The sequence below is a fragment of the Oncorhynchus gorbuscha genome, linkage group LG24 (assembly GCF_021184085.1).
Source record: "Oncorhynchus gorbuscha isolate QuinsamMale2020 ecotype Even-year linkage group LG24, OgorEven_v1.0, whole genome shotgun sequence".
Lineage (NCBI taxonomy): Eukaryota > Metazoa > Chordata > Actinopteri > Salmoniformes > Salmonidae > Oncorhynchus > Oncorhynchus gorbuscha.
Genome location: NC_060196.1, coordinates 57820041 through 57845002, shown reverse-complemented (window position 1 = coordinate 57845002; position 24962 = coordinate 57820041). Strand labels below are relative to the sequence as shown.

The 24962-nt window shown below is 43.8% G+C and overlaps 1 protein-coding gene across 9 annotated transcripts in view; it reads left to right on the top strand.

Moving 5' to 3' along the window:
* The window catches only part of LOC124012712 (protein 4.1-like), a 163539-nt gene that overhangs the window by 103779 nt on the left and 34798 nt on the right, over positions 1 to 24962 (top strand). For 6 of the 9 annotated variants that reach the window (XM_046326610.1, XM_046326611.1, XM_046326612.1 and 3 more), the window contains 5 exons: positions 3146 to 3402; positions 5385 to 5471; positions 6769 to 6816; positions 8317 to 8379; positions 18499 to 18678. In XM_046326610.1, the coding sequence (XP_046182566.1) occupies positions 3146 to 3402; positions 5385 to 5471; positions 6769 to 6816; positions 8317 to 8379; positions 18499 to 18678 (635 nt within the window). Of the gene's footprint in view, positions 1 to 3145; positions 3403 to 5384; positions 5472 to 6768; positions 6817 to 8316; positions 8380 to 18498; positions 18679 to 20512; positions 20567 to 24566; positions 24929 to 24962 lie in introns of those variants that run through there. The other 3 variants (XM_046326613.1, XM_046326615.1, XM_046326617.1) reach the window with 3 other exon arrangements.

Genomic DNA, 24962 nt, shown 5'->3' with positions numbered 1-24962 from the left:
TGTGATTTGGTTCTCTTCAGTGCCCAGTGATGTTTGACTGGTTTGAGTTGTTTGGATCGTTCACCTCCGACTCCCAAGGGCCTGTTCCATTTGTCACTCGCCCACCCAGGAACTGACCTTGTTTTTCAAGAGACAACGAACTGACTTAACAAGGTGCGACATGCCTGCTGGGATATGTGGCTTTGCTTTGGTTCCTGAGGACAATGTTGACATTATTAGTTGAGGATGTCATTAGTTGTGTTGAGCCTGTGTTGAGGAGTCATTAAGGATCAAAATCATTATGACTTCCTGTTGAGGATGTCATTATGTTGTGTTGAGGATGTCATTGTGTTGTATGTGTTGAGGATGTCATTATGTTGAGTATTGTGTTGAGGATGTCAATGTTGAGGATGTCATTATGTTGTGTTGAGGAATGTATTGTGTTGAGGATGTCATTATGTTGAGGATGTCATTAACAGCAGAAGAAGAATGTTGTGTTGAGGATGTCATTTCATAATGTCATTAGAATCATTATGTTGAGGATGTCATTATGTTTGGATGTCATTAGTTGGGAATGTCATTATTGAGATGTCATTATGCATATGTCATTTTGTCATTATGTTTGTCTTATAATAATGTCATTACAGATGTCATTATTGTCTGAGGATGTCATTCCTCTGAAATATGTTGTGTCTGAGGATGTCATTATGTTGAGGATGTCATTATGTTGTGGATGTCATTATGTTGAGGATGTCATTATGTTGTGTGTCATTGGAGGATGTTGTTGTGTTCTGTCTATGTTGTGTGTTCTTCTGTTGAGGATGTGTGTTGAGGATGTCATTATGTTGTGGATGTCATTATGTTCTGGATGAGGATGTCATTATGTTGAGGATGTCATTATGTTGATGTCATTTCTGTATGTCATTATGTTGTGATGTCATTATGTTAGCATGTCATTATTTTATGTCAAAGAAGATTTCATTATGTTGTGGATCTGTTGAGATGTCATTATGTTGTGTTGAGGATGTCATTATGTTGTGGGTCATTATGATGTCATTATGTTCAGATGTCAAGTTGAGGATGTCATTATGTTGTGTTGAGGATGATTATTGGATGTCATTATGTTGTGGATGTCATTATGTTGAGGATGTCATTATGTTGAGTATGTCATTATGTTGTGTTGAGGATGTCATTATGTTGAGGATGTCATTATGTTGTGGATGTCATTATGTTGAGGATGTCATTATGTTGAGGATGTCATTATGTTGTGTTGAGGATGTCATTATGTTGTGTTGTGGATGTCATTATGTTGTGGATGTCATTATGTTGTGGATGTCATTATGTTGAGGATGTCATTTGTCACGTTCGGATGTCATTACAGGTTGAGGATGTCATTGTGTTGTGGATGTCATTATGTTGAGGATGTCATTATGTTGAGGATGTCATTATGTTGTGTTGAGGAACTGTGTTGTGGATGTCATTAAGGATGTCATTATGTTGAGGATGTCATTATGTTGTGTTGAGGATGTCATTATGTTGAGATGTCATTTGTGTTGTGTTGATGTTATGTTGAGGATGTCATTATGTTGTGTATGTCATTGTGTTGAGTTGAGTATGTCATTATGTTGTGTTGATTATGTCATTATGTTGAGGATGTCATTATGTTGTGTTGAGGATGTCATTATGTTGAGGATGTCATTATGTTGTGTTGAGGATGTCATTATGTTGTTGAGGATGTCATTATGTTGTCATTATGTTGAGGATGTCATTATGTTGTATGTCATTATGTTGAGGATGTCATTATGTTGATGTCATTTGTTGAGGATGTCATTATGTTGAGGATGTCATTATGTTGAGGATGTCATTATGTTGAGGATGTCATTATGTTGAGGATGTCATTATGTAGAGGATGTCATTATGTTGAGGATGTCATTATGTTGAGGATGTCATTATGTTGTGTTGAGGATGTCATTATGTTGTGAGGATGTCATTATGTTGAGGATGTCATTATGTTGAGGATGTCATTATGTTGAGGATGTCATTATGTTGAGGATGTCATTATGTTTGTTGAGGATGTCATTATGTTGAGGATGTCATTATGTTGAGGATGTCATTATGTTGAGGATGTCATTATGTTGAGGATGTCATTATGTTGATTATGTTGAGGATGTCATTATGTTGAGGATGTCATTATGTTGAGGATGTCATTATGTTGAGGATGTCATTATGTTGAGGATGTCATTATGTTGAGATGATGTGTTTATGTCATTATGTTGTGTTGAGGATGTCATTATGTTGAGGATGTCATTATGTTGAGGATGTCATTATGTTGAGGATGTCATTATGTTGAGGATGTCATTATGTTGAGGATGTCATTATGTTGTGTTGAGGATGTCATTATGTTGAGTATGTCATTATGTTGAGGATGTCATTATGTTGAGGATGTCATTGTGTTGAGTATGTCATTATGTTGAGGATGTCATTGTGTTGTGTTGAGGATGTCATTATGTTGTGTTGAGGATGTCATTATGTTGTGTTGAGTATGTCATTATGTTGAGGATGTCATTATGTTGAGGATGTCATTATGTTGTGTTGAGGATGTCATTATGTTGTGTTGAGGATGTCATTATGTTGAGGATGTCATTGTGTTGAGGATGTCATTATGTTGAGGATGTCATTGTGTTGAGGATGTCATTGTGTTGTGGATGTCATTGTGTTGAGGATGTCATTGTGTTGAGGATGTCATTGTGTTGAGGATGTCATTGTGTTGTGGATGTCATTATGTTGAGGATGTCATTGTGTTGAGGATGTCATTGTGTTGAGGATGTCATTGTGTTGAGGATGTCATTGTGTTGAGGATGTCATTGTGTTGAGGATGTCATTGTGTTGAGGATGTCATTGTGTTGAGGATGTCATTATGCTGAGCGTGAGTATGTTGAGGATGCCATTATGCTGAGTGTGAGTATGCCGAGTGTGAGTATGCCGAGTGTGAGTATGCCGAGTGTGAGTATGCCGAGTGTGAGTATGCATGGTTCCTCTTTCTCTTTGCTGTGATTTATTTGAACCATTTCTCCCTTCTCCTCTCGTCTTCTCTTCCCTTCTTTTCCCTCCTCTTCTCTCCTCCCCCTCTTCTCCTCCTCCCTCCTCTCCTCCCGTCCCCCTACAGCCATGGTGTCCACTCCAGACAAGAGCACCCGTCCAGTCAGTGCTCCCATTATGTCCCCCGTCTCTCCAGGGGACGCCGCCCCTCCCCCTGTGACCTCTGCCCTGCCCCGCGGTGAGCGGCGAGAAGCCTCCACCGCCCCGGGCCGCCAGTCACGCTCAGCAGAGAGGAAGACCAAGGAAGAGGCCAAGGTGGAGAGCAAGGTGACAGAGGTCTCCAAGACACAGAGCTCCAGACCACAGTCCACCCCAGAGTTCAAGGTATTTCACTCACACATTACGCTCACAGAATCAGGCCAGGACACACTGCAACTCTCTTGAGATGTAAGAGGATATTGCCTCACTGCATGATACACCATTTCTATCAGCGGTACTACAGAACACATTGAACAGTATTTAATTGGAGACTGATTGAACCAGGGTTGATTAGACGAGGACGACACTAGATGAGCGTAACAAATTGGCTAACAACAAATTGAAATGCCAGATAACAGTTAACATGTACATGTGTAGGTTTCATACAGTATCTCTATTTAATAACAGGTTTATACAGTATCTCTATTTAATAACAGGTTTATACAGTATCACTATTTAATAACAGAGGTTTATACAGTATCTCTATTTAATAACAGGTTTATACAGTATCTCTATTTAATAACAGGTTTATACAGTATCACTATTTAATAACAGAGGTTTATACAGTATCACTATTTAATAACAGAGGTTTCATACAGTATCTCTATTTAATAACAGAGGTTTATACAGTATCACTATTTAATAACAGAGGTTTATACAGTATCACTATTTAATAACAGAGGTTTATACAGTATCACTATTTAATAACAGGTTTATACAGTATCTCTATTTAATAACAGAGGTTTATACAGTATCACTATTTAATAACAGGTTTATACAGTATCACTATTTAATAACAGAGGTTTATACAGTATCTCTATTTAATAACAGAGGTTTATACAGTATCACTATTTAATAACAGAGGTTTATACAGTATCACTATTTAATAACAGAGGTTTATACAGTATCACTATTTAATAACAGAGGTTTATACAGTATCACTATTTAATAACAGAGGTTTATACAGTATCACTATTTAATAACAGAGGTTTATACAGTATCACTATTTAATAACAGAGGTTTATACAGTATCACTATTTAATAACAGAGGTTTCATACAGTATCTCTATTTAATAACAGAGGTTTATACAGTATCACTATTTAATAACAGAGGTTTATACAGTATCACTATTTAATAACAGAGGTTTATACAGTATCTCTATTTAATAACAGAGGTTTATACAGTATCACTATTTAATAACAGAGGTTTATACAGTATCACTATTTAATAACAGAGGTTTATACAGTATCACTATTTAATAACAGAGGTTTATACAGTATCACTATTTAATAACAGAGGTTTATACAGTATCACTATTTAATAACAGAGGTTTATACAGTATCACTATTTAATAACAGAGGTTTATACAGTATCACTATTTAATAACAGAGGTTTATACAGTATCACTATTTAATAACAGAGGTTTATACAGTATCTCTATTTAATAACAGAGGTTTATACAGTATCACTATTTAATAACAGAGGTTTATACAGTATCACTATTTAATAACAGAGGTTTATACAGTATCACTATTTAATAACAGAGGTTTATACAGTATCACTATTTAATAACAGAGGTTTATACAGTATCACTATTTAATAACAGAGGTTTCATACAGTATCTCTATTTAATAACAGAGGTTTATACAGTATCTCTATTTAATAACAGAGGTTTATACAGTATCACTATTTAATAACAGAGGTTTATACAGTATCTCTATTTAATAACAGAGGTTTATACAGTATCACTATTTAATAACAGAGGTTTATACAGTATCTCTATTTAATAACAGAGGTTTATACAGTAGCTTTAGTGGTTAGAGCGTTGGACTAGTAACCGGAAGGTTACGAGTTTAAACCCCCGAGCTGACAAGGTACAAATCTGTTGTTCTGCCCCTGAATAGGCAGTTAACCCACTGTTCCCCCGCCGTCATTGAAAATAAGAATATGTTCTTAACTGACTTGCCTGGTTAAATAAAGGTAAAATTACATTAAAATTAAATACCTATAGCCCGTGCTCCAGTTAGAGTGTAGCAGCGCCGCCCTGTTGGCAGACCACTGTAGTGCGTGAGCTCTGAGCTGTCTGTGTGATATGCCACCACTGCAGAGGGAGGGAGCCAGGAGGAGTAGGCATCATGCCCCTGCAGTCACCACCACCACCACCAACGGGACAGAGAGAGAGAGAAAGAGCCAGGTTTGTGGCCTTATCGACGCCTAGCTAGCGCAGCATGAGACGCATGTATTACTGTCTGTCTGAGTAAAATATACGTGGGGGAGGGTTACAACCATAGATGTTAGACACGTATTAGTATATGTGAAGTCTCGCTTGCCAGACTCACAGCGGCTGTGGGGTGTCTGACTATAATATACATGTCTGTATATATAGTGTCTGACTATAATATACGTGTCTGTATATATAGTGTCTGACTATAATATACATGTCTGTATATATAGTGTCTGACTATAATATACGTGTCTGTATATATAGTGTCTGACTATAATATACGTGTCTGTATATATAGTGTCTGACTATAATATACGTGTCTGTATATATAGTGTCTGACTATAATATACGTGTCTGTATATATAGTGTCTGACTATAATATACGTGTCTGTATATATAGTGTCTGACTATAATATACGTGTCTGTATATATAGTGTCTGACTATAATATACGTGTCTGTATATATAGTGTCTTACTATAATATTGTATTACAGTGTATTATAGTGTCTGACTATAATATACGTGTCTGTATATATAGTGTCTTACTATAATATTGTATTACAGTGTATTATAGTGTCTGACTATAATATACGTGTCTGTATATATAGTGTCTTACTATAATATTGTATTACAGTGTATTATAGTGTCTGACTATAATATACGTGTCTGTATATATAGTGTCTGACTATAATATTGTATTACAGTGTATTATAGTGTCTGACTATAATATACGTGTCTGTATATATAGTGTCTGACTATAATATACGTGTCTGTATATATAGTGTCTGACTATAATATACGTGTCTGTATATATAGTGTCTGACTATAATATACGTGTCTGTATATATAGTGTCTTACTATAATATTGTATTACAGTGTATTATAGTGTCTGACTATAATATACGTGTCTGTATATATAGTGTCTGACTATAATATACGTGTCTGTATATATAGTGTCTGACTATAATATACGTGTCTGTATATATAGTGTCTTACTATAATATTGTATTACAGTGTATTATAGTGTCTGACTATAATATACGTGTCTGTATATATAGTGTCTTACTATAATATTGTATTACAGTGTATTATAGTGTCTGACTATAATAATTCAACATTGATACATGGGGCTTTATGTTATTACACGAGATGCATGTTTTACAAAACGTATCAGACTAAAATATTGATATGAAGATGGGTTTTTGAGTCATGGGTCTGTAATGTTACTGTATGTGTCTCTCTCTTCCCTCCTCTGGGGTATCGGCAGCATTCGCCCCGAGACAGAACCGGCACGGAGACGGTGCGCGTGAAGAAGGTTAGATGTCTGTCTACAGTTAGCCTCTGTACTAAATGGCTTCTTATGTAGTACACTTGTTTTGATCAGAGAGCCCTTTCGGCCCTGGTCAAAAGTAGTGCACTATGTAGTGAATAGGGTGCCATTTGGGACGCGGACTCAGTGATTCACATCCTCAGTGATTCACATCCTCATCATCGCATCACTCGTCGCCTTTCAGTTGATTTTTCACCATTTCGTTTGAAATCATTTCTAATACAAAAAAACAAAACAAAAAACTTTTTGGCTGTTTGTGTCTCTGTCCTCCAGCCTTGTATATCTACTGTAACAGGACAGCTATACAAGAGAACACTGTTTGGCTGTGGAGTTCCCTTCTTAACGATTTCATGTGTTCACAATGACCAAAGACTTATTTTCTTCTCTATTCTCCACCATTTGTTTTGAAACCATCAAACGGAGGCTACTTATCCAACAGTATCAACCTTTTGCCGTTACCTCCCGCAGAGGAAATACATAAAGCACTCCTCTTGTGGACATAATTCTTCACCAAGTAGAACTAGAGAGATAAATGAAATGAATGAGGTGCCTGTACGTGAAAGAACCTGGATTGACTATGCCTGTGTAACAGTATAACTTTAGACCGTTCCCTCGCCCATACCCGGGTGCGAACCAGGGACCCTCTGCACACATCAACAAGAGTCACCCCACGAAGCATCGTTACCCATCGCTCCACAAAAGCCGCGTCCCTTGCAGAGCAAGGGGAACAACTACTTCAAGGTCTCAGAGGAAGTGACGTCACCGATTGAAACGCTATTTAGCGCGCACCACCGCTAACTAAGCTAGCCGTTTCACATCCGTTACACCCTTTTGACCTCCTCCTTTTTCCGCAGCAACCAGTGATCCTGGTCACGGCACCAATGTAACAGAACAACTACTTCAAGGTCTCAGAGGAAGTGACGTCACCGATTGCAACGCTAGTTAGCGCGCACCGTTTCACATCCGTTACACTTGTGCTCTAGACAGTATAATGAGGAAGGCCCTCAACTGCACTTGTCTGTCGCCTCAGGAAGAATCACAACAACAACAAAAGTCAGTGAATGGTGCTTTAGGTAATGTAGAAAAAACACGGATAATGCACAATGATAATGCATTGCTTACTGTTAAACAGCCCCGGGTATGTATGTAAATGGTGGATTTATGTGTTAACATTTGGTTCCACTCACAGTTAACCCTTAAATCAAGAAACCCACCAGATTTTTGGTAACTTATGGTGTTCACAGTCTCCACTGAACCTCTGCACCCACCCTGCACTCCGCTTCACCACACTTCCCATAGTATCATCTGGTCCCTTCCCCCACCATCAGGGATATATGCACACATACCGGATGTAATCGCTTGCAAGTCAAACAGTAAAAGTACAGAATCAAATAAAAAAATATATATAATAAATTAAGGATTTCGATTCCACATCTTCCTGAGACCGACTTTGTTCTCTTTTTTTGTTTTCTTCGTTTTTCACAGAAAAGAGCTAAGAAACTTGAGGGTCAAACTATTTATATCAGGCATAGCAATATAATGTTGGAGGTTTGTACATCACACTCTAGAATACGTTCTATTTGTTCTTTGACTGTTTGTTTGCAGCATGCTCTCTCTCTCTCTCTATTTCTCTCTATTTCTCTCTATTTCTCTCTATTTCTCTCTCTCTCTCTCTCTCTCTCTCTCTCTCTCTCTCTCTCTCTCTCTCTCTCTCTCTCTCTCTCTATTTCTCTCTCTCTCTCTCTATTTCTCTCTCTTCTCTCTCTCTCTCTCTCTCTCTCTCTCTCTATTTCTCTCTATTTCTCTCTCTCTCTCTCTCTCTCTCTCTCTCTCTCTCTCTCTCTCTCTCTCTCTCTCTCTCTCTCTCTCTCTCTCTCTCTCTCTCTCTCTCTCTATTTCTCTCTATTTCTCTCTATTTCTCTCTCTCTCTCTCTCTCTCTCTCTCTCTCTCTCTCTCTCTCTCTCTCTCTCTCTCTCTATTTCTCTCTCTCTATTTCTCTCTATTTCTCTCTATTTCTCTCTATTTCTCTCTATTTCTCTCTCTTTCTCTCTCTCTCTCTCTCTCTCTCTCTCTCTCTCTATTTCTCTCTATTTCTCTCTATTTCTCTCTCTCTCTTTCTCTCTCTCTCTCTCTCTCTCTCTCTCTCTCTCTCTCTCTCTCTCTCTCTCTCTATTTCTCTCTATTTCTCTCTCTTCTCTCTCTCTCTCTCTATTTCTCTCTATTTCTCTCTCTCTCTCTCTCTCTCTCTCTCTCTGCATGGGAGTAGTGTTTTCACTTGCCCCATTGTCTGTTTTTCTTTTTGTCTTGACTCCTCTCCTCTCTTCTATTCTCTCTTTCATTTCTACACCCATCCTGTTTTCAGCTGAACCCTAATGGCTTGACATGCACTCTTTTCCTGTTTCCTTCTAATGCAAGTACTCACTTTACATTGATGCTGTGTTTCATCCCAACATTTTTCATTAGGTTTCTTGTCCACATTTGTTTTGGTATATGATTGGGAGTGTTTTCTCTATTGCTGTCGTAGCCCAGTATTATTATTATTTAAAAGCTATAGGCATCGGGTTTGGAAGAGGTGCACCAGTTTGACCTTTGGATGCTTTTTCCAAATGGTATTGTCGTCGATAATGACTTTTGGATGCTTTTTCCAAATGGTATTGTCGTCGACAATGGTCGTCAACTGTAGGATTGTTGTAACGACCAAAAGTATCTTCCTAGAGGAAAGTGTTTCCAATAGGAATGATGTTGCTTGAATTAAGGCCATTCTTGTACCACTTCTCCAGCCTGCGTTGGTGACAGAGGCCAATTTCCAGGAACATGAACAAAGCTTTGATAAACTTTCCCAGTCATATATTTTCATCTCAGTGATGTGATTAACAGGTTAATGATGCCAACCTCTGTTGTCTTTCTCACTGTGACACCTGGAACTAACATAACCTTCACTGTACTCTTAGAAAAGAAAGGTGTTACCTAGAATGTAAAACGGATTCTTTCGGCTGTCCCCATAGGAAAAGCCTTTTGAATAACTCGTTTTGGTTCCATGCAGAACCCTTTTGGTTCCAGGTAGAACCCTTTTGGTTCCAGGTAGAACCCTTTTGGTTCCATGCAGAACCCCTTTGGTTCCATGCAGAACCCTTTTGGTTCCATGCAGAACCCTTTTGGTTCCAGGTAGAACCCTTTTCGGTTCCATGTAGAACCCTCTGTGGAGGTTTCTTCCTTGAACCAAAAAATGTTCAATGTCAAGTACAGTGAAGTACAGGGTTCTCCTATGGGGACAGTTGAAGAACCCTTTTGGAACCCTTTTTTCTAAGAGTGTACTGTACCTCTCTCAGGGAGCGTCCCAATGGGCACCCTATTCCTTACATAGTTCACGGCTTTTAACCAGAGACCTGAGGGCCCTGGTCAAGAGAAGCACACTATGTAGGGATGCTGTTCCTCACTCATGGTGCTGTTCCTGTATCTAACCATAGCCATGTGACTCTCTCTGACCCTCACCTCTGTTGACTTTTGATCTTGGCTGTGTCCCATAATGGCAACCTATTCCTTAACACAGCACACGACTTTTGACCCGTGGGGCTCTGGTCAAAAGTAATGCACTATATATAGAATAGGGTGCCATTTGGGACAAAGTCGTGTCTTTGACGTGCTGGTTCAAATTCTGCATCAGTGATTCATAGTAATAATAATTGTCGGCTGGCTCAGGACTAAGTATCCTCAGGCATATTGCTGGGAGAGCCTGTGAGTGTGTGTGTGTGTGTGTGTGTGTGTGTGTGTGTGTGTGTGTGTGTGTGTGTGTGTGTGTGTGTGTGTGTGTGTGTGTGTGTGTGTGTGTGTGTGTGTGTGTGTGTGTGTGTGTGTGTGTGTGTGTGTGTGTGTGTGTGTGTGTGTGTGTGTGTGTGTGTGTGTGTGTGTGTGCGTGTGTGTGCATCTTCTGTGATTGTGTGAACTCCCAGGTTGTGTGCATAGGAGGACTCACACTCATCCCTTCCTTACATTAGCATACCATACTACCATGATCACATGGTCAGCTGGCATACCATACTACCACCAGTGAAATGGTCACATGGTCACCTAGCATACCATACTACCACCAGTGAAATGGTCACATGGTCACCTAGCATACCATACTACCACCAGTGAAATGGTCACATGGTCACCTAGCATACCATACTACCACCAGTGAAATGGTCACCTAGCATACCATACTACCACCAGTGAAATGGTCACATGGTCACCTAGCATACCATACTACCACTAGTGAAATGGTCACCTAGCATACCATACTACCACCAGTGAAATGGTCACCTAGCATACCATACTACCACCAGTGAAATGGTCACATGGTCACCTAGCATACCATACTACCACTAGTGAAATGGTCACCTAGCATACCATACTACCACCAGTGAAATGGTCACATGGTCACCTAGCATACCATACTACCACCAGTGAAATGGTCACCTAGCATACCATACTACCACCAGTGAAATGGTCACCTAGCATACCATACTACCACCAGTGAAATGGTCACATGGTCACCTAGCATACCATACTACCACCAGTGAAATGGTCACCTAGAATACCATACTACCACCAGTGAAATGGTCACCTAGCATACCATACTACCACCAGTGAAATGGTCACATGGTCAGCTACGGTTAAATGGTAAATCCAGCTCTCTCTCCATTTGGCACAGATGGCTCTATACTGTACTATACACACACTGTAGATGTACTGTAGATGTACTGTAGATGTTCTATAGATGTACTGTAGATGTACTGTAGATGTACTGTAGATGTACTATAGATGTACTGTAGATGTACTGTATATGTACTGTGATGTACTATATATGTACTGTAGATGTACTATAGATGTACTGTAGATGTACTGTAGATGTACTATAGATGTACTGTATATGTGCTATAGATGTACTGTAGATGTACTGTAGATGTACTGTAGATGTACTGTAGATGTACTGTAGATGTACTGTATATGTACTGTGATGTACTATATATGTACTGTAGATGTACTGTAGATGTACTGTAGATGTACTATAGATGTACTGTATATGTACTGTAGATGTACTATAGATGTACTGTAGATGTACTGAATATGTACTGTGATGTACTATATATGTACTGTAGATGTACTGTATATGTACTGTGATGTACTATATATGTACTGTAGATGTACTATAGATGTACTGTAGATGTACTGTAGATGTACTATAGATGTACTGTATATGTGCTATAGATGTACTGTAGATGTACTGTAGATGTACTATAGATGTACTGTAGATGTACTGTAGATGTGCTATAGATGTACTGTAGATGTACTATAGATGTACTGTAGATGTACTATAGATGTACTGTAGATGTACTATAGATGTACTGTAGATGTACTATAGATTTACTGTAGGTGTACTGTAGATGTACTATAGATGTACTATACGTGTACTATAGATGTACTATAGATGTACTATAGATTTACTGTAGGTGTACTATAGATGTACTATAGATGTACTATACGTGTACTATAGATGTACTATAGATGTACTATACACTTATGGTATTATATTCCCTGACTAAGGGATTCCATTGCAGCCCAGACTATAATCCCACTCTGTTTTGGGATTGTGGAAACCCGGGTAACAGTAGTATCTCTGTAGTGCTAGCTGCCAAGACCAACAGCTGCCAGTTATGAAGAGCAGGGGTTTAGTTAGACAGATCAAAGATTTAGGCTTCAGGTACCATGTGACCATTTCATTAGGTAGCAGAGATCCACACAGACGCTCTGTTGGGAAGCAACACACTTCAATGTTCTCCCCATAGTTTAACTGTCAGAGCTCCCCTCTAATGTCTTATTGTGTCCCAAATGGCATGCTATTCCCTATATAGTGCACTTCTTTTGACCCGAGCCTTACGGGGATCCCTATGTACCCTGGTCTAAAGTAGTGTTCTACATAAGGAACAGGGTGCCATTTGGGACGACATTTCTGTTCAGAACAGACGTGGTTTCTGAATAGTCATTAGCCAGGAGACTCTAGTCTAGCGGGTTGTATATTATCTCTGCAATCACGATCCCCAACATGTGGTAGATTGGTAATGGACGATTGCTTCAAAATCACAATGACTCCTCCTGCACCATGAATATGGAAAGGCACGGATACTGGACAGAGATGGATCATCTGAAGTACAATCTGCATAGGAGGGAACAGAGTGGAGAGAACACAGAACAGTCTGTTTGTCTATAGGACATCATGTGGTCTGGATGGACTAAGACCTGTTATAGCCTGTTGTTGTGATGTTGTTTGTCTATAGGACATCATGTGGTCTGGATGGACTAAGACCTGTTGTTTGTCTATAGGACATCATGTGGTCTGGATGGACTAAGACCTGTTGTTTGTCTATAGGACATCATGTGGTCTGGATGGACTAAGACCTGTTGTTTGTCTATAGGACATCATGTGGTCTGGATGGACTAAGACCTGTTGTTTGTCTATAGGACATCATGTGGTCTGGATGGACTAAGACCTGTTGTTTGTCTATAGGACATCATGTGGTCTGGATGGACTAAGACCTGTTGTTTGTCTATAGGACATCATGTGGTCTGGGTGGACTAAGACCTGTTGTTTGTCTATAGGACATCATGTGGTCTGGGTGGACTAAGACCTGTTGTTTGTCTATAGGACATCATGTGGTCTGGATGGACTAAGACCTGTTGTTTGTCTATAGGACATCATGTGGTCTGGATGGACTAAGACCTGTTGTTTGTCTATAGGACATCATGTGGTCTGGATGGACTAAGACCTGTTGTTTGTCTATAGGACATCATGTGGTCTGGGTGGACTAAGACCTGTTATTTGTCTATAGGACATCATGTGGTCTGGGTGGACTAAGACCTGTTATTTGTCTATAGGACATCATGTGGTCTGGGTGGACTAAGACCTGTTATTTGTCTATAGGACATCATGTGGTCTGGGTGGACTAAGACCTGTTGTTTGTCTATAGGACATCATGTGGTCTGGGTGGACTAAGACCTGTTGTTTGTCTATAGGACATCATGTGGTCTGGGTGGACTAAGACCTGTTGTTTGTCTATAGGACATCATATGGTCTGGGTGGACTAAGACCTGTTGTTTGTCTATAGGACATCATGTGGTCTGGGTGGACTAAGACCTGTTGTTTGTCTATAGGACATCATGTGGTCTGGATGGACTAAGACCTGTTGTTTGTCTATAGGACATCATGTGGTCTGGGTGGACTAAGACCTGTTGTTTGTCTCTAGGACATCATGTGGTCTGGATGGACTAAGACCTGTTGTTTGTCTCTAGGACATCATGTGGTCTGGATGGACTAAGACCTGTTGTTTGTCTCTAGGACATCATGTGGTCTGGGTGGACTAAGACCTGTTGTTTGTCTCTAGGACATCATGTGGTCTGGATGGACTAAGACCTGTTGTTTGTCTATAGGACATCATGTGGTCTGGATGGACTAAGACCTGTTGTTTGTCTATAGGACATCATGTGGTCTGGGTGGACTAAGACCTGTTGTTTGTCTCTAGGACATCATGTGGTCTGGATGGACTAAGACCTGTTGTTTGTCTATAGGACATCATGTGGTCTGGATGGACTAAGACCTGTTGTTTGTCTATAGGACATCATGTGGTCTGGATGGACTAAGACCTGTTGTTTGTCTATAGGACATCATGTGGTCTGGATGGGACTAAGACCTGTTGTTTGTCTATAGGACATCATGTGGTCTGGGTGGACTAAGACCTGTTGTTTGTCTATAGGACATCATGTGGTCTGGATGGACTAAGACCTGTTGTTTGTCTATAGGACATCATGTGGTCTGGATGGACTAAGACCTGTTGTTTGTCTATAGGACATCATGTGGTCTGGATGGACTAAGACCTGTTGTTTGTCTATAGGACATCATGTGGTCTGGGTGGACTAAGACCTGTCTGTCTCTAGGACATCATGTGGTCTGGGTGGACTAAGACCTGTTGTTTGTCTATAGGACATCATGTGGTCTGGATGGACTAAGACCTGTTGTTTGTCTATAGGACATTATGTGGTCTGGGTGGACTAAGACCTGTTGTTTGTCTATAGGACATAATGTGGTCTGGGTGGACTAAGGCCTGTTATTTGTCTATAGGACATCATGTGGTCTGGATGGACTAAGGCCTGTTGTTTGTCTATAGGACATCATGTGGTCTGGGTGGACTAAGACCTGTTGTTTGTCTCTAGGACATCATGTGGTCTGGATGGACTAAGACCTGTTGTTTGTCTATAGGACATCATGTGGTCTGGGTGGACTAAGACCTGTTGTTTGTCTCTAGGACATCATGTGGTCTGGATGGACTAAGACCTGTTGTTTGTCTATAGGACATCATGTGGTCTGGGTGGACTAAGACCTGTTGTTTGTCTATAGGACATCATGTGGTCTGGGTGGACTAAGACCTGTTGTTTGTCTCTAGGACATCATGTGGTCTGGATGGACTAAGACCTGTTGTTTGTCTCTAGGACATCATGTGGTCTGGATGGACTAAGACCTGTTGTTTGTCTATAGGACATCATGTGGTCTGGGTGGACTAAGACCTGTTGTTTGTCTCTAGGACATCATGTGGTCTGGGTGGACTAAGACCTGTTGTTTGTCTATAGGACATCATGTGGTCTGGGTGGACTAAGTCCTGTTGTTTGTCTCTAGGACATCATGTGGTCTGGGTGGACTAAGACCTGTTGTTTGTCTATAGGACATCATGTGGTCTGGGTGGACTAAGACCTGTTGTTTGTCTATAGGACATCATGTGGTCTGGGTGGACTAAGACCTGTTGTTTGTCTATAGGACATCATGTGGTCTGGGTGGACTAAGACCTGTTGTTTGTCTATAGGACATCATGTGGTCTGGGTGGACTAAGACCTGTTGTTTGTCTATAGGACATCATGTGGTCTGGGTGGACTAAGACCTGTTGTTTGTCTATAGGACATCATGTGGTCTGGATGGACTAAGACCTGTTGTTTGTCTCTAGGACATCATGTGGTCTGGATGGACTAAGACCTGTTGTTTGTCTATAGGACATCATGTGGTCTGGATGGACTAAGACCTGTTATAGCCTGTTGTTGTCATGTTGTCTGTCTATAGGACATCATGTGGTCTGGATGGACTAAGACCTGTCTGTCTATAGGATATCATGTGGTCTGGATGGACTAAGACCTGTTATAGCCTGTTGTTGTCATGTTGTCTGTCTATAGGACATCATGTGGTCTGGGTGGACTAAGACCTGTTGTTTTTCTATAGGACATCATGTGGTCTGGGGGGACTAAGACCTGTTAGAGCCTGTTGTTGTCATGTTGTTTGTCCTCTTTGAGAGGGGCAGGCCTGTTCCAACTTCCAACTACATTTAGTTTGATATGATAAGCAAATCATCAATCACGTTGCATTCTGCATAACTTGTACATTTGTCATTTCCCCCAAATAATGACATACTTTCTCCCTTCCAATCTGGGGGCTTTGCCCTTCCTTGCTGTCTCTTTCTGCCTTCTCCTTAAACTATCCCCTGTCTCTACTTTATCTATCATGCCCTTCCCCTCTGCCTCTACTTATCTATCATGCCCTTCCCCTCTGCCTCTACTTATCTATCATGCCCTTCCCCTCTGCCCCCCGTCTCTACTTTATCTATCATGCCCTTCCCCTCTGTCTCTACTTTATCTATCATGCTCTTCCCCTCTGTCTCTACTTTATCTATCATGCCCTTCCCCCTGTCTCTACTTTATCTATCATGCCCTTCCCCTCTGTCTCTACTTTATCTATCATGCCCTTCCCCTCTGTCTCTACTTTATCTATAATGCTCTTCCCCTCTGTCTCTACTTTATCTATCATGCCCTTCCCCTCTGCCCCCCGTCTCTACTTTATCTATCATGCCCTTCCCCTCTGTCTCTACTTTATCTATCATGCCCTTCCCCTCTGTCTCTACTTTATCTATCATGCCCTTCCCCTCTGCCTCTACTTTATCTATCATGCCCTTCCCCTCTGTCTCTACTTTATCTATCATGCCCTTCCCCCTGTCTCTACTTTATCTATCATGCCCTTCCCCTCTGTCTCTACTTTATCTATCATGCCCTTCCCCTCTGCCTCTACTTTATCTATCATGCCCTTCCCCTCTGTCTCTACTTTATCTATCATGCCCTTCCCCCTGTCTCTACTTTATCTATCATGCCCTTCCCCTCTGCCTCTACTTTATCTATCATGCCCTTCCCCCTGTCTCTACTTTATCTATCATGCCCTTCCCCTCTGCCTCTACTTTATCTATCATGCCCTTCCCCCTGTCTCTACTTTATCTATCATGCCCTTCCCCTCTGCCTCTACTTTATCTATCATGCCCTTCCCCTCTGCCTCTACTTTATCTATCATGCCCTTCCCCTCTGCCTCTACTTTATCTATCATGCCCTTCCCCTCTGCCTCTACTTTATCTATCATGCCCTTCCCCTCTGCTTCTACTTTATCTATCATGCCCTTCCCCTCTGTCTCTACTTTATCTATCATGCCCTTCCCCTCTGTCTCTACTTTATCTATCATGCCCTTCCCCTCTGCCTCTACTTTATCTATCATGCCCTTCCCCTCTGTCTCTACTTTATCTATCATGCCCTTCCCCTCTGCCTCTACTTTATCTATTATGCCCTTCCCCTCTGCCTCTACTTTATCTATCATGCCCTTCCCCTCTGCCCCTGCCTCTACTTTATCTATCATGCTCTTCCCCTCTGCCTCTACTTTATCTATCATGCCCTTCCCCTCTGCCTCTACTTTATCTATCATGCCCTTCCCCTCTGCCTCTACTTTATCTATAATGCCCTTCCCCTCTGTCTCTACTTTATCTATCATGCCCTTCCCCTCTGCCCCCCGTCTCTACTTTATCTATCATGCCCTTCCCCTCTGTCTCTACTTTATCTATCATGCCCTTCCCCTCTGTCTCTACTTTATCTATCATGCTCTTCCCCTCTGTCTCTACTTTATCTATCATGCCCTTCCCCTCTGTCTCTACTTTATCTATCATGCTCTTCCCCTCTGTCTCTACTTTATCTATCATGCCCTTCCCCTCTGTCTCTACTTTATCTATCATGCCCTTCCCCTCTGTCTCTACTTTATCTATCATGCCCTTCCCCCCTGTCTCTACTTTATCTATCATGCCCTTCCCCTCTGCCCCCCGTCTCTACTTTATCTATCATGCCCTTCCCCTCTGCCCCCGTCTCTACTTTATCTATCATGCCCTTCCCCTCTGTCTCTACTTTATCTATCATGCCCTTCCCCTCTGCTCTGTTTCTTTCTCTCTCCATATTCTTTCAGAGACACAGACAGGCCTTTATCCACATTAATCCTAATTCATAGCCAGAGACACTAACAGGACTATATCTCACTTTCTATTTGCCTCTGGTCCTCTTCTCCTCCATCTTTCTCTCCCCCATTACCCCCTCTCCACCTCTCTCTTTCTACCCCATCCCCCTCTCCCTCCACCTCAACCTCTCCCACTCCGCCCTCTTTCTCTCTACACCTCTCTCTCTCTCTCTACCCCCCCCTTTCTATCTCTCTCCACCTGTCTCCCCATCTCTCTCTACCCTCCCTCTCTCCACCCCTCCCCTCTCTCTCTTTCCACCCCTTTCCCTCTTCACAGGACCTGGATAAGACCCATACAGAGATCATGCGTCACCACACCAGTATCAGTGAGCTGAAGAGAAGCTTCATGGAGTCTGTTCCGGAGCCGCGGCAGAGCGAGTGGGACAAACGCCTGTCCACCCACTCACCCTTCCGCACGGCCAGCATCAACGGACAGCTGCAGTCAGGCACTGACGGGGTGAGTCAACACCAACAGAACAGAAATGAATAGAACGGTCCTCCCCATTCAAGTCAGTGATGTCATAATGGGTGAACTGGTGTGTGTGTGTGTGTATGTGTGTATCCATGAGTTGACCAGTAAAATTGCCAGGGTTACGGGTGCTAAGCCCCTTTAATAGAGATTCTATTTCTATGGTGTCAACAGAACAACCAGTCTTGGTACATAGTCGGAGACAGCCATAACAGGACATGTTACTCAGAGACACAGACAGGCCCACTCATATCATCACCAGGACAGAGACAGCCATAACAGGACATGTTACTCAGAGACACAGACAGGCCCACTCATATCACCACCAGGACAGAGACAGCCATAACAGGACATGTTACTCAGAGACACAGACAGGCCCACTCATATCATCACCAGGACAGAGACAGCCATAACAGGACATGTTACTCAGAGACACAGACAGGCCCACTCATATCATCACCAGGACAGACAGCCATAACAGGACATGTTACTCAGAGACACAGACAGGCCCACTCATATCATCACCAGGACAGACAGCCATAACAGGACATGTTACTCAGAGACACAGACAGGCCCACTCATATCATCACCAGGACAGAGACAGCCATAACAGGACATGTTACTCAGAGACACAGACAGGCCCACTCATATCATCACCAGGACAGAGACAGCCATAACAGGACATGTTACTCAGAGACACAGACAGCCATAACAGGACATGTTACTCAGAGACACAGACAGCCATAACAGGACATGTTACTCAGAGACACAGACAGCCATAACAGGACATGTTACTCAGAGACACAGACAGCCATAACAGGACATGTTACTCAGAGACACAGACAGGCCCACTCATAGCACCACCAGGATTCCTGACAACAATGTGATGTTTGAAGTGAAAGATGGTATTTTTGACTCCCTTATTACATTTATTAGCACCAGTTTACCGAGATGAATGTTTTGTTTATGTGATTTCATCTTCAATTGAAGATGTGTTTTGACTTTCTTTGAGCAAGTTTTCTTGCTCTTGTTGTTTTTCTAGTTGTAATTTTGGATTGCACATTCGTCTTTAGTCCCAGTAGGGGGTACTGTTGTCTTTTCTCATGTCGTTCAGCTATTGTTTTTGACACAAATCAATGTCTAGTCACTAATCTAGAGGATTCAATCATGTTAGTCAATGTCCAGTTTCTAGACTGGCAGAATACCTGTAAAAGCTGCATCACAGGGAAGCTGTGTTCATTTGAAAGAGAAGTATCTTTTTAAAATGTATTTCCTCATACTTGGTAGAGAGGAATAGATGATTTTAAATCCCCTACGGATATACTGTTCGCAGGTTCATAGTCGGCAGACGGAATGCTTCAGAGAGCTTCATCAGGTGTTCAACAGTTTCTCTGTGTCTAGTGTATAGAGCTTCTAGTGTATATGCTCAGTTTCTCTGTGTCTAGTGTATATGCTCTTGGAGTCTCTCTGTGTCTAGTGTATAGTTTCTCTGTGTCTAGTGTATATGCTCTTGGAGTTTCTCTGTGTCTAGTGTATATGCTCTTGGAGTTTCTCTGTGTCTAGTGTATATGCTCTTGGAGTCTCTCTGTGTCTAGTGTATATGCTCTTGGAGTTTCTCTGTGTCTAGTGTATATGCTCTTGGAGTTTCTCTGTGTCTACTGTATATGCTCTTGGAGTCTCTCTGTGCATATTCATATGTGTGAAGATTGTGTGTGTGTGTGTGTGTGTGTGTGTGTGTGTGTGTGTGTGTGTGTGTGTGTGTGTGTGTGTGTGTGTGTGTGTGTGTGTGTGTGTGTGTGTGTGTGTGTGTGTGTGTGTGCAGGTGAGGACGGCCTCCCTATCACCTGCATACAGAGTAGTTGGTGGCGTATCAGAGGTAAAGGTACTCTAATTCAGTCCTTACTGGCTGTACAGGGGCTGAGCTGGGCTGAGCTGGGCTGAGCTGGGCTGGGCTGGGGGCTGGGCTGAGCTGGGCTGAGCTGGGCTGGGCTGCAGTAAGAGAACACTAGCAGGACTGCGCTCTCCCACCCCTGGCTCCGTCACAACCTACTTTTATAGATGCCCCTTCCAAACCACACCCCCTAACCTTTCCCAAATCCTCCCACTGCCTCCGCTCCATGATTGGCTGCTGCCAGCTTTTGTCTTCCTGCTTTGATCTGCCAATCAAATCGCATGGCTGGGTTTGACCCGATAGTAGTGAAGCTGCATGACTCAGTGATGATGGTGATGATGATGATGATGATGATGATGTCTGATGTAGTGATGAGAGACTGAAGAACAAAAAACGAAACACGCAAACAACAACAAAGAACTGACCTCCTCCTCCTCCTCGTCTTCCTCCTCCTCGTCTTCCTCCTCCTCCTCGTCTTCCTCCTCCCCCTCTTCATTTCATTGTCTCTCCTCCACCCTGACCTGTATCTCTCCCTCACTGGTTGTTTCATGTTTTATGTTCTCTCTCTCTCTCTCTCTCTCTCTCTCCCCCCCTTGTGTCATCTATCAATCCTCTCCTCCTCCTCCTCGTCTTCCTCCTCCCCCTCTTCATTTCATTGTCTCTCCTCCACCCTGACCTGTATCTCTCCCTCACTGGTTGTTTCATGTTTTATGTTCTCTCTCTCTCTCTCTCTCCCCCCCTTGTGTCGTCTATCAATCCTCTCCTCCTCCTCGTCTTCCTCCTCCTCCTCGTCTTCCTCCTCCTCCTCTTCATTTCATTGTCTCTCCTCCACCCTGACCTGTATCTCTCCCTCACTGGTTGTTTCATGTTTTATGTTCTCTCTCTCTCTCTCTCTCTCTCTCTCTCTCTCTCTCTCTCTCTCTCTCTCTCTCTCTCTCTCTCTCTCTCTCTCTCTCTCTCTCTCTCTCTCTCTCTCTCTCTCCCCCTTGTGTCGTCTATCAATCCTCTCCTCCTCCTCGTCTTCCTCCTCCTCCTCTCCTTTCAAAGTCGTGCCCTGCCCCACATTCATATCCACTCCCTCTTCCTCCTCCTCCTCCTCCTCCATATATTCCACCACCTCCTCTTCTACCTCCACCCCCTTCTCCTGAGGAGGATCCGGAGACCCAGAGAGGTGTTCAGGCCTTGGGTAACCGAGCATCACCGCTCCCCTCCCCCGCCCCTCTACTGCCATGGGGCTGAAAAAACAATTTTACTCCCAGACTTGAAGCTGCTTCCAGCTACCTGGGTATCCTGCCTGCTCCAGACTCTTCTCATGTCCTGCCTATGTACCTGAAGAATACTAAGCAGTTCCCTCAGAACATTTAAAAACACATCTAAAATAATAATAATAATCTTAACTTTCAATCTCTATTGAGTATAGGCATTTTTAAATGATAGGCCTATGGCACAATTTCTATGAATGGAGATGATCATGTTTCTAACATATCACCCCAAAAAATACATATACAATTGCAGTATAATACACTAGTCTGGTGATTTACCAAGCAGTCTTACCTGACAATTGCAGTATAATACACTAGTCTGGTGATTTACCAAGCAGTCTTACCTGACAATTGCAGTATAATACACTAGTCTGGTGATTTACCAAGCAGTCTTACCTGACAATTGCAGTATAATACACTAGTCTGGTGATTTACCAAGCAGTCTTACCTGACAATTGCAGTATAATACACTAGTCTGGTGATTTACCAAGCAGTCTTACCTGACTTGATATTGTATGTAAAACATTTCAGATGTCTTTTTCTATCTTCATGAACACATTACCAACAAATCCCAAATATGAGCCTCCCAATTGCCAATAGACTTCAATGTATTTGATAAGCTCATCTCTTTAAGACAGGCTCATTGACTGACTGACAGGCTGTGGGATGGCAGTGAGGAGGAGGGAACACTGTGGTCTAGCCAACCTGCACCAAGCCAGTTTCTATGGTGGTTCTCCGACCTAACGGTGTTATGATCCAAGACGTTGCACTGCCAAACAAACGGTTTGCACTAGCTAGCATTTTACCTGCCAGAGAAGGCCTTTATCCAACCTAACTGTAGCCATCCACTCTAACCCCAGTCATGGAGGAGCAGAGCCCCATAAAAACTCTCCAGTCCCAAATATGCTGCTGCTGCTGTCACCGCTTCCCTGGAGGTTGGGCCAGCCTGGTCCGGCCACGCTGGACCCTAACTCTCACTGCCCAGAAACCGAGAGTCTGAGTCAGGCTGAAGCTCAGTGATGGAACCCACCCCTCACTAATGTCAGAGTTCAGAGAGTACTCCCAGAGAGAAATTGATTTAAAAAAAACTCCGCCCTTACATTCTACCATTTACCTACTCCCCAACCTCCCTCCTTCCCCCTGTCGCTTCCCCTCCTACCCCACTCCCGCCTATCCCTGTCCCTCCCCTTCCTAACCCACTCCCTCCCCTGTCCCTTCCCCTCCCACCCCACTCCCGCCTATCCCTGTCCCTCCCCTTCCTAACCCACTCCCTCCCCTGTCCCTTCCCCTCCTAACCCACTCCCTGCCCTGTCCTCATTCCTTCCCCTCCTAACCCACTCCCTCCCCTGTCCCTTCCCCTCCTAACCCACTCCCTCCCCTGTCCCTTCCCCTCCTAACCCACTCCCGCTTATCCCTGTCCCTCCCCTTCCTAACCCACTCCCTCCCCTGTCCCTTCCCCTCCTACCCCATCCCCTGCCCTGTCCTCATCCCTTCCCCTCCTAACCCAAAACCTGCCCTGTCCTCATTCCTTCCCCTCCTAACCCAAAACCTGCCCTGTCCTCATCCCTTCCCCTCCTAACCCAAAACCTGCCCTGTCCTCATCCCTTCCCCTCCTAACCCACCCCCTGCCCTGTCCTCATCCCTTCCCCTCCTAACCCAAAACCTGCCCTGTCCTCATTCCTTCCCCTCCTAACCCAAAACCTGCCGTGTCCTCATCCCTTCCCCCTAACCCAAAACCTGCCCTGTCCTCATCCCTTCCCCTCCTAACCCAAAACCTGCCCTGTCGTCATCCCTTCCCTCCTAACCCACTCCCTCCACTGTCCCTTCCCCTCCTAACCCACTCCCCCCTGTCCCTTCCCCTCCTAACCCACTCCCTGCCCTGTCCCTTCCCCTCCTAACCCACTCCCTCCCCTGTCCCTTCCCCTCCTAACCCACTCCCTGCCCTGTCCCTTCCCCTCCTAACCCACTCCCTGCCCTGTCCCTTCCCCTCCTAACCCACTCCCTCCCCTGTCCCTTCCCCTCCTAACCCACTCCCTCCCCTGTCCCTTCCCCTCCTAACCCACTCCCTGCCCTGTCCCTTCCCCTCCTAACCCACTCCCTCCCCTGTCCCTTCCCCTCCTAACCCACTCCCTCCCCTGTCCCTTCCCCTCCTAACCCACTCCCTCCCCTGTCCCTTCCCCTCCTAATCCACTCCCTCCCCTGTCCCTTCCCCTCCTAACCCACTCCCTGCCCTGTCCCTTCCCCTCCTAACCCACTCCCTGCCCTGTCCCTTCCCCTCCTAACCCACTCCCTCCCTGTCCCTTCCCCTCCTAACCCACTCCCTGCCCTGTCCCTTCCCCTCCTAACCCACTCCCTCCCCTGTCCCTTCCCCTCCTAACCCACTCCCTCCCCTGTCCCTTCCCCTCCTAACCCACTCCCTGCCCTGTCCCTTCCCCTCCTAACCCACTCCCTGCCCTGTCCCTTCCTCTCCTAACCCACTCCCTCCCCTGTCCCTTCCCCTCCTAACCCACTCCCTCCCCTGTCCCTTCCCCTCCTAACCCACTCCCTGCCCTGTCCCTTCCCCTCCTAACCCACTCCCTCCCCTGTCCCTTCCCCTCCTAACCCACTCCCACTCACTACCTGCCCTCTTCCCATCCTCCCCTAATTCCTGCCTGTCGGTTGGCCATTCCCCCACGTCTGTTCATTGTTCTCTGTCTCTCTTGGTCTCCCGTTGCTGAACACAGCGAGGGAAGCGTCCTCTGTTTGAATACCAGGTAAGATTACAGAGACAGCAACAGCAGGCCTCCTCGGCTCCCGGGGGACCACCGCTCAGACACCACATTCTACAGGAAGAAGAAGGTTATACTTCTGATGATTCTGAGGAGGAGGAGGAGGCTCGGGGCCAAGGGCACACTCTGAGGGTCTCTATCGACATGCCTGAGGAGGAGGACAGGGCAGGGGGGCCCTCAGCCTGCCAGCTGTACCCAGCCATGCTCCAGCTCCAACCGTCCCACGTCTCCTTCTCCCTCATGTCTGGACTGCTGGTCATGTTTCTCACCTTGTGTTGGTTGGTGTTTATCTGACTGGCCGGTCCGGTGGAGAGAGAGAGCCCTCTACTGGCCGGTCCGGTAGAGACAGGA